Source organism: Epinephelus lanceolatus, chromosome 5 (assembly GCF_041903045.1).
Source record: "Epinephelus lanceolatus isolate andai-2023 chromosome 5, ASM4190304v1, whole genome shotgun sequence".
NCBI lineage: Eukaryota > Metazoa > Chordata > Actinopteri > Perciformes > Serranidae > Epinephelus > Epinephelus lanceolatus.
In genome coordinates, this window is record NC_135738.1 from 45738550 (window position 1) to 45758481 (window position 19932).

General features: G+C 39.6%; 1 protein-coding gene across 2 annotated transcripts; it reads right to left on the reverse strand.

The window, feature by feature from the left end:
* Nucleotides 1-1612: 1612 nt before the first annotated feature.
* Nucleotides 1613-17467, reverse strand: dnajc24 (DnaJ (Hsp40) homolog, subfamily C, member 24). Of its 2 annotated transcripts, none has more exons than XM_078168273.1 (5): nucleotides 17386-17467; nucleotides 15690-15793; nucleotides 14473-14608; nucleotides 3734-3802; nucleotides 1613-2337 (listed from the first exon to the last, which is right to left on the reverse strand). In XM_078168273.1, the coding sequence occupies exons 2-5, from the start codon at nucleotides 15789-15791 to the stop codon at nucleotides 2150-2152; spliced, it is 495 nt and encodes a 164-aa protein (XP_078024399.1). In that variant the 5' UTR covers nucleotides 15792-15793; nucleotides 17386-17467; the 3' UTR covers nucleotides 1613-2149. The 2 variants fall into 2 exon arrangements, with proteins under 2 accessions (XP_078024399.1, XP_033491596.1); XM_033635705.2 differs by having other exon boundaries at nucleotides 1613-2359.
* Between the last annotated feature and the right edge of the window lie 2465 nt (nucleotides 17468-19932).

Genomic DNA, 19932 nt, shown 5'->3' on the forward strand with positions numbered 1-19932 from the left:
ACAATCTTTAACAGTAACCTTTTCAATTCATATACATTACATACTAATCAATGATAATAATACAGTATAAAAATATAATAATACAAATAATACAGTAAAACAGAACAATGCACTTCAAAGACCAATTCAATTTCACTAAGATAAGATTTAAGATACAAAGTTATTTAAAAACTTCCCAAACAATCATATGAATCCTTTTTAATTTCAAACAGTGTTTCCCACAGGATTGTTGGAGACTATGGGGGGTGTCCAAACCTTCTAGCGGTGTCCGGAGGCACTCTCCTCCGGTAGGAAATTTTGTATATATTTGATTTAAAAGCATCAATCAGGTGAAGTTATGATGGCAGAATATGCGCACCGCCGCTGCTGGGTTTTTTTTTTTTTGTCTTAGCTCTTCAGAAACTACAGTTATATTATTTGGCGCTACAGATGCGTCATATCCAGGCCTATATAACAGGTCTATACCTTGTCCTTTTATTAAACAAACTAAATAGCCTTATGTTATTGATCTTATTTACATAACGGCATGTCATTTGTCTCTACATGGTCGCGCCTTTACAATTCTCCTCTGCTCTCTGTATCGCGCACAGCAGAGTTTCGCCCCGATGTGCACGCACACACACGCACACGCGTGCGCGCGCGCACACACACACACACACACACACACACACACACACAGAGGTGAGCACTCTAGAGCGCGGCCCAGGCCGCATTTTCCTGTCCAAATCTGACCCACGTAAATAAAAAAATTCCAGCACTTGAATAGGCCATAGCACAACACAGCAGCATATCAAGTGGGCCGAACCCGAGCAAAATTTTTGACTTGCTATCCGTCCCCACCCGTAGTTGAACGCCAGGACAGGACAGGCCCATTTATGGCAACCCTCAGGTAGGCAGCTAGATGCTCTCCCTGCAGCCTGTTGCGGAGATCAGTTTTGACCTGCAAAGTAAAGTAAGCCAAAAAAAATTCTAGGTGCTCGAGTCCGTGCACTACAGAGTGACATTCATTTACCTGAGGCATTTTATATCTGGCTGATTTTTGGAGACTATGGCGGGGCAAATTAGACTATGTATGGGAAACACTGTTAAAGTAAGAGCACATCATTTTCTACTGTTATAGACAAACAGTAAATTTAAGATTAGTCAAACTTGTGTTTAAAGAACAAAATTAGCCTGGATAAGTCAGGCCATGGCTGAGGAGCCCTGGTCAGAGACATGTTCACATTCTTAGCTATTAGAAGGTTGGCTATAAGCAGCTTCACTTAACAAGTCAACTTACAAACTTCCCCACATACACAGTGTGTTCTTAGTGATTCCAATTTCCCACCAAGCTCTGGTTCTTGAACTGGTTCCGTTCAGGATTCTTGGAACCTCAGTGCTCTTTAGTCAATCAGCCTGCATTTCCACTAGTTTTACTCTTAACCATTTTAATCAAGGATGTGTCACCAGCGAAGGGTGTTGCACAATGCACAACAGAAATAAGCATTAGAAGCAAAATCACAGATTATCTCAATTACCTGCGAACATTTGTTCTTGGTACATACATTTGTTTTTATGCAAAAAAACAAACAAACAAGCATGAACCAACTATTAATGAGACCACTGCACTCTCTTTGATGATTTCTCACTTCAATCAATCAATCAATCTTTATTTATAAATCACTTTTCATACAAAAATGTAGCACAAAGTGCTTTCCATTGACCTCTCCATTGTTGCCCTGTCCATCCTCTTTCCAACCTGTATAGTATGACATGGCCATTGATGTCATCATGGTTCAAACTCCAGTGAAGACAAACCTGCTTTTGGTTCCAACTGAGAACCAACTTTTCAGGGTCTGAACCAATTTATTTATTAGTCAAAATGCTCAGAACGGTTCATAATTAGGTGTAGGAACAGAACCGATTCCATGTTGGTTGAAAAAGAGCATGAGTAAGCGGTTTTATTGGTGCCTTGCTTCATGGGGCCCTTAACAGAAGTGATGGAGACAGTGAAGGCAAAGTCTGAGACACTGAGAGAACTCTTCCACTTTTTACTTCGACTGACCAACACATTGATGATTTGGTGTCCTCCTCCATAGAGGGTAATGTTGACACAATTGTGAGGTAGCCAGGCTCGGCAGGTTTCCAAACAAGGATTATTATTGGCATTTTAACATTTGAGTCTTTCTACGTAATAACCATGTGACATACACACTGAGGGAACATGTATCACAGCAAACAACCACTCCTCTGTGCTCTTCGTCCTTTGTGTCCTCCTCTTCATTATCCAGCTGCCTCCTCTGTGTCTCCTCCTCCACCTCTTCCTCAGAGACATTGAATCCTCCTCCACAGCGACAGCTGTATGTATACACACACTCATCTGAAATAACACACACTCCAATTTTAGAGGGAAAACTATAGATTTACCGGCCCCAATCAGACAGTGAGCATGACCATGTTCCATTATTATGACTGACATTTAACCCAAATCGTAAATGACGACATATGATGACAAGATTATTTTGCTATTCATGCTATTATAAGAAATACATTTTTATATAGGAAAATGATACATATATACACATACATACAAACATACCATTAAACCTCACTTAAAAGTCCAGCCCCTATTAGTAGCCCAGTGTGACTACACATTTTGACAAATAAACGCCTGTCTCAATTAGACGCCTGGTCTGGTTGCCAAGCAGTTCATTTGTTTTATAGAAGGTCTTTGAATGTATAAAAGCAGGTTATTGGCTACCTAAAATGATGTGTCCAGACCACCATAACCCTGTAAGTTATTCCTATTCCTTTAGTCTGTAAGCGTCCTCAGATCAAAAGAATCAAAAAGGGTTTTCCATAAAAATGTATCCAAGTTTTGTTTTAACTGGATAAAGTGGGGTTGTGTTGGTATGCTGGGTGCCATAATCCTTGAGTACTGTAACTCTCTCTCTCTCTCTGATGCGCTGTCTGTCGGAGCTAGATCAAATGAATGATTCATAATTGATTTATAATCTGAAGCCTAAACAATCTGATTGTATTTCCCAATCTTTGCTGATTAAAAGGTATGTGTAAAAGGAATTAAAGGCCTGTCTCATATACTGTAGACGCTTGTCCCAAAGCCTGTTGAGTTCAGTAATTTAATCAAATAACAACCCGGGCTATTAAGTAAAGTTTTATGGTATGCAATGCTTTTACTTTGCTAAAGCAGGTTGTATCATTAAAGTCAGTTGGAATGTAAAATCAATTGAAATTGTCAATTGAAAAATCAATTGACATGCCTCTTCACCTGTTTTCTTGGAAATAGCTGCAAGAAGAGGAAGGACGAATGACGTTATTTTTTTATTGGCTATTTACACCAGGTGCACATTCCCTGTGACAGACTTTACTTTACATTGACACTGAGCATGCTAGGTATTGTATGTGCAGTTACCTTTACCTGCAATACATGAGGGCATGATTATCATGAACGTCAATCCCGGTCTTAATGGTGCATACGCATGGATGCTGCAGCCAGTCTTAAAGGTATATACACACAAATGCTGGTGCCAGTCTAAATGGGTTAATTGGATTATCCAAAACAGACATTCATGTCTTATTATATTAACCTTGAACAGTTTCTCAAATGATGGATTGCCACTGGCACCACTTTGTTGCTTGGTGTTGACTTTGACACTCTTTAACATCATAAAGGTAGTTTTTCAGAGACCTTATTTGAGGCATGAGTGTTTTCGTGTACATGGCGTGTAGTTACCTGGATCCCAGGTCATGTCGTCCAGATAGACTGTAGAATCCACAGGCCAATCCTGTTTCAGTTCCAGTGCTGGTGAAGCATTAAGCATTACATCATTATTTTAGCAAGAGGAGGACAAGCATAAGTGTAACTTTAAATTGATAAAATTACTATTTTTACCCATACACTCAATAACTTATAATGACAAAGTGAAAACATGGTTTTAGAATCTTTTGCCAATTTCAGAAACTGAAATCTCTCATTTACTTAAGTATTCAGGCCCTTTGCAATGGCACTCCAAACTGTGGTCAGGTGCATCCTGTTTGTTTTAATTATCCTTCATCCTTATATCTAAAACTTGATTGGAGCCCATCTGCAGACAACTTTAGTGACTGGACTTAGATTCAAAAGGGCACAAACCTATACATTTAATGTCCCACAATTCACAATTGCCTGTCAGGTCAAAAACCATGCCATGAGGTCCAATTAAAGGAGACCTGTTATGCTTATTTTCAGGGTCATATTGATATAAATATGTAATATTGGGGTCAGGTGGAATAGATTAATGTGCTTTAATGTTTAAAACACACATTATCTGTCTTGTACTGCTCATTGCTTCAACACCTCTGTCTGAAACGCTGTGTTTGACTTATGTCCCGCCTCCCCAGCAGCCCAGTATGCTCTGATTGGTCAGCTCACTCAGTCCGTTGTGACTGGTGCAATGCTTAGAGCGTGTATCGGAAACATCACACCCCTTAGCTTATCTGATTTCACCTGCCGAAAAGAACAACAACTGAGGCTAAGCTAACAATGGCAGCCGTTGGCCCTCATCAATTTGAGTGAAGAAACACGAGCCGATAGACTCCGAAGCTCCTTCGCAACTAACTGTGCATTCACACCAAAAGCGTCATGAGCGCCAGTGGTCGTTCAGGTCGCTGGCATCGCGCTGCCTGGCAGCAGCTCCAGCAGGCGCTTGCAGCGGCCAAAGGGGCGGGGCCGGCTGCTGCAGATGTGTCCATCAAGGCTGACACAGCTGTTCACTTTACAAGGATGAACAAATATACTATCATTTATGTCTTCACTTTGTATTATCCATGACTTTCATTGCACAATTAAAATAACGCTAATGAACACAGTCATATAGCCTTTATGAGTCCTTTATAATTATGATTTTACTCTCCTGTTGGCACATAGGACCACTGAAAAATGTAATTGGTGGTAAATAAGCGGCAGCTCATTAATCGCACTTTGGGAAGCCTCCTTTGTATTGCATCGGCGTATTTGCTGAGGAAACACAGGGCCCGGAGCCTTCTGGCCGTCTGGGTCCACAGAGTCCTGCAAACCCAGCAACTCCACGGTGAATTTCACCGTACAGCTCCGGGGGAGGCTAGACCTCCGTACCCGAATCCCGGTCTGCAATTGGCTGCTGCTTCGGCAGCGGCGCTGCTCATTTGCATAAAGTTCAGCTTCTCTCAACTTCTACTTGATGCTCTGGTCACTGGCATCGCGCCGCTCGCTGCAGCCGATGCCCCTGACGCCCTTCGTAGCAAGCGTACATTGAAAATGAATGGCTGCCGGCCGCTTATGACGCTCATGACGCTTTTGGTGTGAATGCACAGTAAGACCGGAGCAGGACGTTTCATAGTGGTAAGTTATTTTGTAGCTGTCTTATTATTTCAGCTGTAACATGATAATCAGTAGGGATGTCCTGATCCAGCTTTTTCACTTCCGATCTGATACTGATATTACAGCCTTGAGTTTTGACCGATACCGATCCGATCCAAGCACGTATTATAAATATTCACTTATTTTGTTGTCAGTCATGTTAGAAAAGGTTTGATCAAGCAAAGAACAACTACTTAATCAGGTTAGTTAGAATGATCCACAACAGTTGGTATGAGAAACTGACCTGTTTATTGTTAACAGGGTTAAATAAACAAACTTTAAACTTGAACATTAACATTAAATAAAAAATATAGCTGGTTTGCTTTGGCTGCTTTGGCCCCTTAATAAATAGAAAATGAATCAACACAAGAAATCTTTAAAATGTCTAACAATGAAATTAAAATAGCAGCAAGACTCCACACACTTGTGCTTTGCTCCCCTAATAAATAAAAAATAGATTAACACCACAAGACACTGTTGGCATTTAACAAACAATGCAGCCTTTCCTTTTCAGTTATTTTAGTAGTGTTTTTGTAGTTCATCCATGGCTCCAATTTCACTAATTGTGCCCCAAACAATGCTATCAGTGCTCTTTACTTAAACAGTAAGAGTGTAAACCAAATAAAAATATCACTCTCAAAAAACCAGAGCAGAAAACAAATAGTTAACTAAATTGACCGCTACTCTTCCTACCCTCCATGTATGTCTGCCGTCTGCATGCTGGCCTGGTGGACTGATAGTAAGAGCTGGAGCGGATCACTGGAATAGACTGCTTGAATCGCGGAGCGCTGGCCTGGCCGGAAAGCCTGGCACGGAATCTGTGAAAAACTGGATCGGAGTTCATAGATCGGCATTTTTCCATACAGTCCGATCCGATGCTGATGCCCGTTTTTTGCTAATATCGGCAGCCGATACAGATCCGAATATCGGATCAGGACATCCCTAATAATCAGAGACGGCTGGTATAAATGGGCTAGCAGGGCTAAGCCCTGCCTATCTTTTACAATAAAGACAAGAAGATTATTAAAGAAAATATTAAAATATTAGTTACTTAACCTTAGAACTGATTGTTTTTGGTAGTCACAAAAACACAGGATTTATCTAAATGGGCCAATTTTTTACAGCCCATACTCCTAGAATCAGCTTCCAATCATTGTTGTCACATCATGAGTGACAGGTGTCGTGACAAGCCCCCTTGATTTACTGTCCAGTTGGAAAGCATACAGCCAAAACAATGCTGGAGTGGCTTCAGGACAAATCTCTAGTTGGGTTTTCATCCTAAGGTTGTGCAAATTTTAACCAAATTGTCAGAGAATCTGCAAAAATAAAATAAAAATGGACGTTTGTTCATTGAGATAACCAGGAGGAGGCACTAATTCTCAAGTCAGATGCCACAAAGAAGAGGGTGCAGATAATGTGACTGAAAGAGCCCCAGTCAAACCTCAAACCAATGAAAAGAAATAATGAGTGTAAAGTAACAGAGAGTACACTGGACAATGGAAATACAGAGTTTTGAACAAGCAGTTACCTCCAGGGCTGAAAAATAAAAGCCAACACTATAGTTCCAAAATCTGCAGTTTATTGAATGGCCACTTGAGGCTTACTCCAGTCAATCCCCATAGACCCCCATGTTAAAATGTCTAACTTTACAGTAGATATAAACATGTTTACAGCCTGGTACAAAAAAAAAAACTGTTTTCTCTAGCTAATTCCCCCCTTCATGACAACTGCATGGGGGATAAATTTATATATAACTCATCTGACTACATTTTATTAAGACTTAATATTACGCATACTTGAGGGCAGGCTGCTTTCATTGACAAGCTGTCTGCTGATAGTGCCCTCGGCTTCTCAGTCTCCAACCAAGATGGCAACAGCTGAAATGCAGAACTCGAGGCTTCAAAATGGAACTCCTAATGGGTGACATAATGGTAGTTGCATCCATTAATTTTACAGTCTATGGAGTGGAACAACTAATATTACAGCTAAAACAAATAAGGTATAGGATGAAGAAATACCTTTTATATCGATATTGAGCCTTGCCAGTGTTTGCAGTTCTCCCCTCACTGTGCAACCCCGGCCCCCCACTCTCTGTGCATGCTCGCTAACACGGCCCTGCTCGCTCAAGTCCTGCAACATGGAGGGAGCCGAAGCACAGGTCTACACTACTATTGCTGAAGAACTGGTTTGTAAAAAGAAAAACAATGGTTCAATTATTTGGAGCTGGTTCAGATTTAAAATATCTGATGAGCAGCTGAGCCAAGTAATCTGTAGAGAATGCCACAAAGGGGTTACATCTAGTGCTGCACGATCTGATAAAAATGTGCGATTGCGATTTGAGTGGACAATATCGCTATTTGCGATTGCAATTACAATATAATACAAAAAAATGGTATCATTAGTCTTCTTGCTTGATTCAGTGTTTCCCCTACATTATATCAGGGGGGCACTGACCTGACCTGACATAGTTATTGTTATGGACAGTGTAAATGACCATCAACAGATTGCTGTTATTCACAGTCAAACATGCTGCTCACACAGCAGCACAGCACGTCACTGTACCTACAGCAGAGCGAGCCTGTGTTGCATTCAGGCGTTGTCATGTCTATGTTGGTCACTGCTGCACGCCGGGTGGTCACCTCACCATACATGCTGCACACACCAGGTTAGCTTGTGGACGTAATGTCAACAAACTCCACACACTACAGGAGAGGCAGTCACGTTCACAGGCACACACGTTGACATTTATTTACACTAAATCCAGCCTTTTATGAGATTATGTAATCGCACAGCCTGACATCGCGATTGCGATTAGATTAATCATGCAGCACTAGTTACATCCAAAAGTGGAAGCACTTCAAATCTCTATCACCATTTATAACAGCTCCATAAACTTCTGTACAAGGAGTGTGTTAAACATTGTGGCCTCTGCCTTGGCTGCAAAACCCTCGCAGTCTACTGCCTTGAAACAAAGCCTGATGCAGGCCTCGTTTACCTGTGGTGTGCCCTATGAAAAGAGAAGTGCCAAGTGGCGCAATATAACTAATGCGGTGTCCTACCACATCGCTAAACATATGGTCCCTGTTGCAACAGTGGAACAAAAAGGCTTTAAAAAGTTGCTAGTGCAGTGCTTTGGGCACCAACTTCACCTGGCCATTGGTGAGTGCAGTGTTTAGGGAAATGACTCTGGGAAAAAAAGTACATGCCAGGCCTACCATGCTAAGCAAAACGATTGTTTGCAGTAAGATCACTCACAGTAACGCTATTTTATCAGTATATTCGATGGTGGAATGTAATTAACTACAGTTAAGTGCTGTACTTGTAACTGAGTCTTTGCTTTACATGCTACTTTATATTTCTACGTCATTTCAGAGGGAAATATTGTACTTTTTACTCCTATACAATTATCTGAGAGCTCTAGTGACTTTGCACACAAAACATACAAAGAGAGAGAGCTTGTAAAGTATGAGGTTTTGTTATAAATGAAATACCCACCAACATAATGAGATAATGATCATTAATTGCAATCCCATACAAAATAGTTTAAAAATTTAACTTTAACCTAAACCAGCTACAACAGCAAAACCCTGCTTTTATATTACTGCATGAGTAACAATAATCTAATGACATCATACATAACAGTCACAGGGGACACTTTTATGCATTGAGAATTTTTTGAGTATTTTTACTTATAGTCTTTAATTACATTTTCCTGACAATATTTATTACTTAAGCGACAATTTAGTGCAGGGCTAAAACTTCTTACAAAGTTTTTTTTTAATAGTATGGTACTTAGACTGTAGTAAATGGTCTGAATAATTTCTCCACCTCTGAGTATATTAATTATGCACATCCCTATGAAACAAAGGAGATCTGCCTCCTAAAAACTAAAATAAATAAATAAATATTTTCCTTTAGACTTCAGTGCCAGAATTCAGACAGTTAAAATGAATATCCTACCAAAGCTACTATATTAATTTCAATCTCTCCTAATCAATGTTCCCCAAGACAATTTTATAGCCGGCGATAAGATGATCTCTCAATTCATTTGGAATCGCAACTAATGACTCTTCAGCTGCCTAAAAGTAGAGGTAAAATGGCTTTACTAAATCTTAGGGAATACTTTTATGGAGCCCAGCTTAGACCCCTGGCCTGTTGGTGTAGACCACACACTTTCCATTTTTCGATGTAAAGAAATGGAAACGGAGATACAGGACTACCAGATCCAGATCTTAGTGGGAGACAAATATTTGACAGAAACTTTGAGACATGCAATGGATCCAGTAGTAGCATTTACTCTAGAAATATGGAATGTTATCATGGAAAAATGCAAATTAAAAAGAGCGATTCATACATTATGATGGTTTGCATATGATTCAAAGTTTAAGCCAGGGATCAGAGGAAATCTCAAAAAATATGACTGAGGTGATTGCAGAAGTATACAAACAGAAGGGTTCTCAGTTCATCTCTGCTTCCTACCAAGCTTTGGGGGATGTAGAGGGGACTCAACACTTTACATCAAAGCAATACTGGAAGATAAGGTAAGATAAGATATACTTTATTGATCAAAATCAAAGGACATTAAATAGAATAAGATTAAAGAGAAAAAAATAAAAAGTAAAAATTAAAGATAAGAAGCAGAGTTGAAGATTCAAATAAAAGAGAAAGACTGATACCAAATGTGTGAGACACAATGTACATTCACAAACTCACTAGTGTCGAGGGAATTCTGCTGGAAGAATTTACCCTGCTTTTTCACAACACCCAAAATAAATAGCAGGCAGCTTGGTACACAGCAACAATGTTTGAGGCTGTGTAGGAGCATGGAGGCCTACCACTCGCATATTTCTTGGAACTGTACAAAGATCTGGTCATACTGGAAAATATTCATGTGGCTGTTCAAAATGTTTTGGGATATGAAATCCCAAATACCTGCCTTATGATGTATCTCGGGAACATTAAAGGTGTTGTGATAAGAAAAGATATTTACTTGACTACAGTTTTATTTGGAGCAAATAAGAAAGCTATTACCAGGCACTGGCTCAAGGTAAGCCCCCCAAAACAGGAACACTGGCTAGAAATTGACCAAGAAATTTTAGTGATGGAAAAGTTGACATGTGTTTTCAAAATTAAAGAGAATACATTTAAAAAGAACTGGAAAAAATGGAACATCCATATGAGACAAGACACCAACTAAAAGAATCCCTAACTTGAAGACACTTATTTGAATACTGACAACGCCCCAGACAACGAATTATTGTTATTTGTATTTTTATTTGGTGTTTGTGCCACACTGTATTATTTTTGTGTCAGTATGTTTGTACTGTTGATACATCTGTGAAAACTCAATAACGCGAGTGAAAAAAAAAAAAAAAAAGATAAGATTTGCCAGGAAGAATGGGAATAACATTCCAATGAAGAGTGCAAAGTTTGTAGAGAATTACCTAAGAAGACTCAAAGCTTAAAACTGCTACCAAAAGTGCTTCTACAACAGACTGAATTAAGGGCCTCAATACTTATGTAACTGAGATTTTTTTAATGAATTAACAAATATTCTACATTCTAAAAAAAAATTAACAGATCTAGGACAGAACCTCAGCCATCAGTGGATAGATGGATGAAAATAGATGTAAGGACAGATAAATGGATGGACTGACAGATGGACTAGAGATAGAACAATGGATAGACAGGTTAACAGATGGATTTCACACACTTTAATTTTTTTTACAGTTCACTCTTGAGGAAACAGTCATTATCAAGTTGTGCAGCTTGACAGTGATAATGACTTGAACCATGAATAATTAGTGCTAAACTTTGCTTGGATTTTAATTAGTGTTACACTGTGTGTGGAATAATTAAAAAAAAAAAGTCTTATTCACTTTTGTGACAAGGACGATACATAATATTGTTTCATTTGTTACATATCAATACAATAGTGATGGGAATTACGGTTCTTTTTAGTGAGCGAGATCATTTGGCCCAGCTCACCATGAAGAGCCGGCTCTTTCGGCTCCCAAACGGCTCTTCATTTTACCACTTATACATTTTATAATTCAGCCAAATTTAGCGCTGTTTGGCTTATCATATGTATGTGTACACATATCACTTAAATAATTCAATACATCTTTTGTACTGAAGTATTCACAAGTAAAAATTACATTTTCTAATATCAATAAATTGCTGTAGCCAATTGTTTTCATTGCATTTACAGACCCTTGTAACTCTCCGAAACCACCCAATGAATGCACTGACTTGCTTGTAGAACCACTGTGCTGCACAAAGCAGATAGAAACACCTTTAAAAACTTAAGCACAGAAATAAAAAAGGACGGCTATTGACATTTTCAATTTTTATTTAAACACAAATAATCATAAATAAATAACATAATAAAAAGAAATAGCTAAATTGCAATGTGCAAAACAGCAGCATACAACAGCCGGCTCCCATCGTTCACTTAATAGAGCCGGCTCTTTGAACCGGTTCGTTCGCGACCGACACATCACTACAATACAACCAATGCAATGTATATGGGACTTTTTGCCGTAACTAATCTGCAATGCTTGTCCCTGGTTAGGCTTCTCAGGGATAAAACAACCACTACAAACAGCAACTGACACAACACTTAAAAACAAGAGAGAAAGACAGTACGTATGCTGTGTAAGCCCATGCATCTCAATTGCTGCTGAACTGGTAATAACTCAAAACAGGACTAATGATAAGGGAGAGCATGGGGCTTGCACACACAACAACAGAAAACAAATATCTATTTTATTTCTTACAGCTGAAAATCTATCTATATCAGGACATTTTTTTCCTCACAGCGACTTTGGGTCAATATTGGAATGTGAAATATAAATTTTCCAGCCTACAAAACTTAAAAGTAGAACTGGGCATCAAACCTTCATACTTTTGTGGTTCTGGCTGAGAAGTGTCTGAACCACTGATCATAAAAACTTCCAAGTACTACAAGCTGTATTGTATTTGTATTATTTCCCTCACAGTGTGACCTAGGAATGGGATTTTAGTGATACTACTACTCTCACTGATACTGCGTATCCATGCGGTACTCTTGTCAGCTCTTTTTGGGGGATTTTATGAGGAAAAAAAATGTAACTAATTATTTTCTATGGATGTAAGTTCAGTACATAAATTAACATTCTACGACAGTACTGTTTTGAAGTCAATTTCAATTTTCAATTTTATCTATTAACTCCAATATCACAAATGAAAATTTGCCTCAGAGGGCTTTACAGCATACAACATCCCTCTGTCCTTGGACTTTCACAGTGGATAAGGATAGACTCCCCCAAAAACCCTTTAACAGGGGAAAAAAATGCTAGGAACCAAAGCAACCTGAATTAATTAATATAAAAATAATAATAATGATAACAACAATAATAATAATAATAATACATTGGATTTACAGTATATAGCGCTTTTCGGGATACTATAACATACCCGAGTAGGATGGCGTAACCGGAGATGAACTATGAGATAGGCCATCAAAAACGGTGCATTTCTCTGTCTGTATGTGATGCACTTTCACTAGATGTTTGGAAAGATTGCTCGTGTTTCTGCCTTTACATGCAAGGGCATTGTTGAACTTGTGGTAACAAGCAGTGTCAGCATCAGCTCTTGTAAAATTTAACCACACTTTGTAGCATCAATACTATGGTCTTCAATAATTTGGCCCCGGGGCCCGTTTAATACAAGGTTTTGGTACCCATCCCTAGTGTGACCAGGGCAAAATGGATTAAAAACCCTCGTACAACCACAGTAATGAACTGACCAGCACTCCCTCCCTATATTTTTATTCATGCCAGCTGCAGGGATAAAAGGCTTTATACCAGTATGTCCGCAAATAGGACTAAAACCAAAGTCCCAAAGTAACGTCCTGTCAATCAACATTTCTGCACTGTCAGATGTTATAAAACAGGCAGCAGATTTGTGATATTATACATATTCTAGAACAGTATTTATGCAGGGGTTCATGTGTTCAAGACACCACAAATATTGGTATATGAATGGATGGGCCAGAGTGTAGGGATGTACTGATCCAATACACTGGAATAGTATCAGAGCTGATTCTGACCTTATTGTGAATGGGGTGTTGCCAACCACATGACAGATCCACATGAGATACGAGGGATGTGCCTATTTAACTGCCGCACAACGGCCAATTTTTGCCTTGTTAACTAACTATAGACCTATCAGCAAAAAAAGATGACATTCATCGATGGCAGTGGCCAATGTTTTTTACTGTGGAACATCAATTCTGTGCAGGCTAAAAAGCGGGGCTCAAGACTGATAGCGTCTGGTTGTCTCAGGGACAATAGAAAACAAGGACAAACAGAAATCTTCCCTGGGACATCATCAGGACGAAAGGACGCAGTTAACTCCTTATGGATGAGTCAGGTGAAGCAACCTACCGTTTCCCTGACAATGCTTCATTGTGAGGAACAAATCCGTGTTGACATCAGCAGGAGGAGAGCTAGTTAACGTTGGCTGTCAGTAGCTGGAGTTCAGAAATAACTACTGACGGATGTTGCATTGAGTTACTTTATAATGCATTCAAGCTTTATTCAGAAAAAATGTGTATTAGGTGAAGGTAAATCAAAATGTTTTCATGTGTTTAACGTAATCTTTTTAGCATAATCTTCTAAGCTTTTGGTGAGAAACTTGAATAAATCCATCTGTTTAAGGGAGAAATTTGCTGATGTTTTCCAATAGATATTACAGAGGGAAGTATGACATATTTTAAATATTAAAAAGGTTATTGAAGCAGTTACTTTTTTATGTTTTTCATGTAAAAGGTTATATTAAAGGTTGTTTCATAAATGTGTATTATTAAATTTGCACTCGTTCAAAGGTAGTGTAATGAAGGACTGAATGACTTTAAAAAATACTTTTTTCTTTATAGTGTAGATTTCTGTGTTTTCCTAGCACAAAAGAAGGGCATCAAATGTGCTAGGACCACCTCTGCATATCAACACAAATAAAAGAAAGTAAAAGAAAAAAGTTTTTCATGTCTTAGAAACTAAACAATGACCATGTCCATGACACAGAAGCAGATAAAGTGAAACGTGTATTCTTACCTCTCCTCTGCAGGTCATACTGTCTCCTGGTGTTCTGGTCACTAAGGATCTTCCAAGCTTCATCAACTTCTAGAAACTTCTTCACAGCAGACTCTGCTTCTGAAGGACACTCACCTCTGAGACGATCTGGATGGTACTGTACATGCCCATACACACACAACACAGACAAATGGATTTGTTAAACTCAAACTAGAAATACATTTTCAGCTGGATTTTTTATTATTATTATCTATTTTACCACAGATGTTGTTCCCCATCTGCTGCTACCATGTAACAGTGCTGTGAAAGGATCACTCTACGGCCAGTATGAACAGGAGTGACCATAACTTCCTCAGCATACACACAGGCATGTTTTGTTGTATTAGGACAGCCTTGACAAAATGTGAAGTTGGTCTGTAACAAGTCAGGGTTTGGATAAACATTTAGTTTTACACATTTAGACAAATAATGTTTGATATCAGTCAGATGTACCCTCTGCAGTGTTTCCCCTAAGTTTACAGCTTTTGGGGGGCTGTCAGATAGCAACTCAAAAATTTTGCTCGGGTTCAGCCCACTTGACATGCTGCTGTGTTGTGCTATGGCCTATTCAAGTGCTGGAATTTGTTATTTACGTGACAACACCTGAACGCAACACAGGCTCTGCTCCAATTGATTTTTTGTTTTCTCAGTCAACTTCATTGAAGACCACAACATTATAAACTGCGCTCCAATTGATTGTGTGTAGCGGCGTGTTTGACTGTGCATTACAGCAGCCACACTGTCCATAACAATATCTATGTCAGGTAACAAACTGTGTCGGGTTCATGTCGGGTTCGGTTATAACTGTCTCCGACTTGGGTCGAGTTCGGTCAAGAAAATGCTGCCCAAATAGTGTGCTCACCTGTGTGTTTGTTTGCACACGTGTCTGTGCATGTGTATGTGCAGTGGGGCGGAACTCTGCCATGCGTGATACAGACAGCAGAGGAGAATTGTAAATGCGTGACCATGTAGAGACAGAAATGACATGCCGTCGTATAAATAAGATAAATAACATAGGGATATTTAATAATATAATACGGGAAACACTGCTCTGTTTGGGCTTCATTCCGGCTGTGCCTATTGTCTAATTTGAGCCCAGAACTGTACAGACCAACAGACAGAGGCCTGCTCTCAAACAGTATGCAGTGGTGGCTGTGTTGCTTCATACTGATACAGAGACAGACAGAGCAGTTTTTTACCTGTAAGGCCAGCTGCTGGTACCTGTGTCTGAGCTGCTGGACTGAGTCTGAGGGGCTGGCTCCCAAGACAGCATACAGGTTCTTCTCTGCTGCTTCACACATCCCTGCTCCAACACAATGCTGACATCAGACTGACATATCAGTACCACAAACCTGTACTGGTAGAGCTCATGCTCTTCCCTCAGGCCTTCATACAGAAGCATCAGATGGCTTCATTAAAAGCATATGTGCAATGTAAACCTGCCAAATGAGTCACTGTTTTGCAAGATTAGCATCAGGTATTCAGCTGAAAGTCCTCTAAACATGCTCAAGCCCCCCCCCCCCCCCCGTTAAAGCATCAATATGTGTATTTGTAACAGTCAGAACTGCAAATGAATGAACAGCACAAGAGGAGGAGCAATCTACAAATCTCATTAACCAATCAATCATCACATGGTCATCCATGCCTCTTCAGAAACATGTCTCTTTTTTTAGAGGAGCTGAAGATCTTTTCCAACCCCTCATCCACAGCTTCATACAAATATTATACAAAACATACAAGACAGTCAGGCTACAGTACACTGAAAAAAATCATTTAAGTTAAGAGGTGGGATGTATACACCATCAGTGAGCTGAGTCAGCTGACAAACATCTATCTGAAATATGTGTGTTAAATTACTTATTATTATTATTATTATTGAGTAAGTGTACACTGTGCAGCTGGATTAGGTGAGAGAATATGACTCCTGAATCTCAACACTTAATAATGGAAATAGGAAAAAAAAAAACTGAATGGACATCTGTGGAAGAGGCTCACTAACATAATATTCACATCATAATTTTGAATGCCCCTTGCTGTTAGACTATTATACAGCATAGCCAATTGCGAGCAAAGCTGCAACTACTATCTGATCAGTCCATTAGTCAATGTTAACTGATCGGCAACCATTTCATTCAACTATTAATTGTTTTTTGTAATTAGCAGAAATTCTCTAAACCCAGCTTCTCAAATGTGAATATTGTATATTTACATGGTATATTTTATATAATAATAAATATCTTTGGGTTAACGTCTGAGTGAGAGAGAGAGAGAGAGAGAGAGAGAGAACAGGCGACAGTAACACAAGTCAAATGTCTGGGTTTATGAGACTTAGAAGTTGGCTCACAACCAAACAACCAAAATTAAAAGCAATTTAATTGAACAATACATGAAAATGATTATACTGACTCTGACGTTTCTCGGCAAAGCTAGGCTGAATTTGAGCCTCTCTTTTTTAGAGATCTTAACAATTCTGAGGTCGACGATTAACGTTAATCTAACTTACATTATCGAGGTTTTTACAACCTCATACACATACAAGCAAGGCTCACTAAGGCCTGCTAATTCCAAGAGCTACGATGACAGTAAGTTACAGACAATGTGTTGCTATAAGCTACTGGTAAGTTACACATTACAGACTGCTCTGACATGAGTGGAGGGAGCAGCTTGCTTACTGGACGAAACTACGACTGTCTGTCGTCTGCCACGAACATAAACCAAAATACACCCTCGTGGATTCATAGTGTGTGAGTCTACGTTAAGTATGAGCCAGTGAGCCAAACACACGTGAAGCTGGAAATGCGGTAATTTTGCTCAAAGCGCAATAAAAACATTTCTTTCCGTTTATCAGTGCTGTCATTTAACATTTGTGTTGTGGGTGTAAGGCATTGAACATACCTTCAAAAACGCTGTCAGCTTAGAGACCACACAGTGTCCGACGATGTTATGGTTCCCCCTGAACAATGCAGTGTTGTTTCTGTTCCGCCTGCTGCCTGAGTTCCGCTGGCGAGAATCAAGACTTCCGGTCTTTTTCTTTTTTAAAATACAGGCGTCATCACTACAACTACAACAAAAGATAACAAAATATATAATGAAATATGCAGTTTGTACAAGTTTAATTCCTAACACCTGATTGTTGAGGCATATAACCAAAAGCCAGCTAGAGAATAAAGTCACTAAAGTTTTGCTTAGTGTTACACACAACTTAAGCAATTTTCATACTTGGTGCCTCTCAAAGTCAAGGATGCTTCCTTGGTAGGAAAAATCCATCCAAGTCAGGTCCTGCAGAGTCTAGGCAACACTCCTTCCGAGCATTCAGTGAATGCACATTGGAACAGGCGACCAGGGCAGTGTCCAAAATCACTCACTACTCACTCTAGTCCACTATATAGTGGGTTTGCCATTTCTGAATATGTGGGAATTATTATTCCCATATGCAGGCTGACCAAACATCCTCTTTTGCCCGGACATGTCCACTTTTGACGTCCTGTCCGGGGTGTCCGGGGGGTGTTTATAAATTGATGATAATGTCTGGTTTTCCTTGTGTGTGTGTGTGTGTGTGTGTGTGTGTTAGAGTGTGGCACGGGCCGCATATTTCTGTCCAAACCCGACAGTCATTCTGTTTTGTTATGTCCGAAACCAAACCGAGCCCAACATTATTTAATGACTAAAGCACTGAGTTTGTGTCACACAGTTGTTATGGTTACAAGCTATTTAACAGGCCGGGCATGCGCTGTGGGTGCTCCGCGGAGAGGGAGACCTCCGTGTTTCAGACGGGAGCGGGCGGCGGGAGGTCCAAGGCTTCCAGCGAGGGGAGAGGGAGAAATATAACAAAATAAGATAAAATAGGAAAAACCTGTCTCCCTCTTTTATTTTATTTTCAGTGTTTAATCAAGGCGGAGGCGGGCGGCTGGAGGTCCAAGACTTCCAGAGAGGGGAGAGGTAGAAACAAACAGCCAATGTGTGTGTGTGTGTATGTGTGTGTGTGTTATGTTCAGGTGTTGTCACGTAAATAACAGTCCCCAAGCAATAAACAGGACAGACAATAGGATTTTATTTATTTTTACACTACATTTTCACTGAAAGCTGACCGAATCCGACCCGAGCCCGAAAGAAAAATTTATACATTTTTGACAGAGCCCGGCCCGACCCGTCGGGACCCTCTAGTGTGTGTATGTGTCCCCTATCTATAGGGGCCTATCTGAATTTCTGTCTTTGAGAGATATTATTTTGTAATATAACTGAATATTCTATCCATACATATAAATTTTAAATATATTAAAACTATAAGGCATCTTTGAGTAAACTGCGAGTATCATTTAAGTAGGCTATCTCGTGGCCGGGCCGAGTGTCCTCTTTTTTGGAAATCAAAATATGGTCACCCTACCATATAGTGGACTCAAAATATCCCACAATGCACAGTGAAAAGTAGTGTACAACTGATGGTCACTCACCAAGCAATGTACCCCATCATGCATTGAGCTAAAGGAATAGATGGACCATTTGGAATGGACACCGAGACGGATGAGAGGAAAGAGAGCTACTCAATCACAACCTGCTGTACATGTGTAACCTATAATGACATGTTGAAGTCTGTTTTACCACTTTCTTAACCATGTAATAAACTGTTGTCGGTCCCTGAAAAGATAAAAATAAATCAGCAATTGATCTTTTCTAGTGCTTAACAGTACTGTACAGAGTAGGGTTAATAACGCTAGCTAATGTTAGCAAGCTGGGTCGCCACTACTTCTGATTATTGCCGTAATGGTGTATGCAGTACGTTATACATTAAATTCACAAGCTATTACATGACTGACTGGTAAAACAAACTTCAAGACAACAAAGTGGAAAATTACTGACATTAGTAGGCCAGATTAAAATAGAAGCATCAGGGGCAATCAAGCAGAGTTCTTGGATCATGTCTTCATCTGTGAGTTCTAGAGGACAGATAACAATAGGTCTATTTGGGACACATTATCTTGGATGATGGGCATCTTATGAAAATGGAGCACATGCTATCACTTATTGTTTTTGGTGGTGTGATGAGCTTGCTGGTTGCTCAGTCCTCCCCATCCTAACATACAGCTCCACCTTAAATAGTATTGCTGCTGCATGGCTGTAACGAGACCCTAGTCTGCAATGTTAGATGGAGTATGACACAGAGTAATAACATGTTGCTAACCTCACAGGTTAGCAACAAAGCAGCAGGCAGAGAGGCAAGTAGAACATTGTACTCGTGAATTTTTTAAAGGCAACATAGGTAACCTAACAACATAGCTAAAATAACAAGTGTGGTTGATTGTAATAGTTGTTAAATGTTTAGCTGATTCATTACATATAAACCATAGAAGTCACACAGATAATTTAACAGTTATGTAGCTGTGTTTGGCAACCACTTTCAAATGGGGAACTGCCCATTGGCCGACTGCTCATTGGTCCGACATC

Excerpts from the sequence above, each read along its gene's own strand:
- dnajc24 (XM_033635705.2), bottom strand. The coding sequence starts at position 15,791 with ATGTGTGAAGCAGCAGAGAAGAACCTGTATGCTGTCTTGGGAGCCAGC. Across the intron at positions 14,609-15,689 it reads ACCAGCAGCTGGCCTTACAG|TACCATCCAGATCGTCTCAG; the intron begins GTAAAAAACTGC and ends GGGCATGTACAG. Across the intron at positions 2,360-3,733 it reads CGACATGACCTGGGATCCAG|ATGAGTGTGTGTATACATAC; the intron begins GTAACTACACGC and ends GTGTTATTTCAG.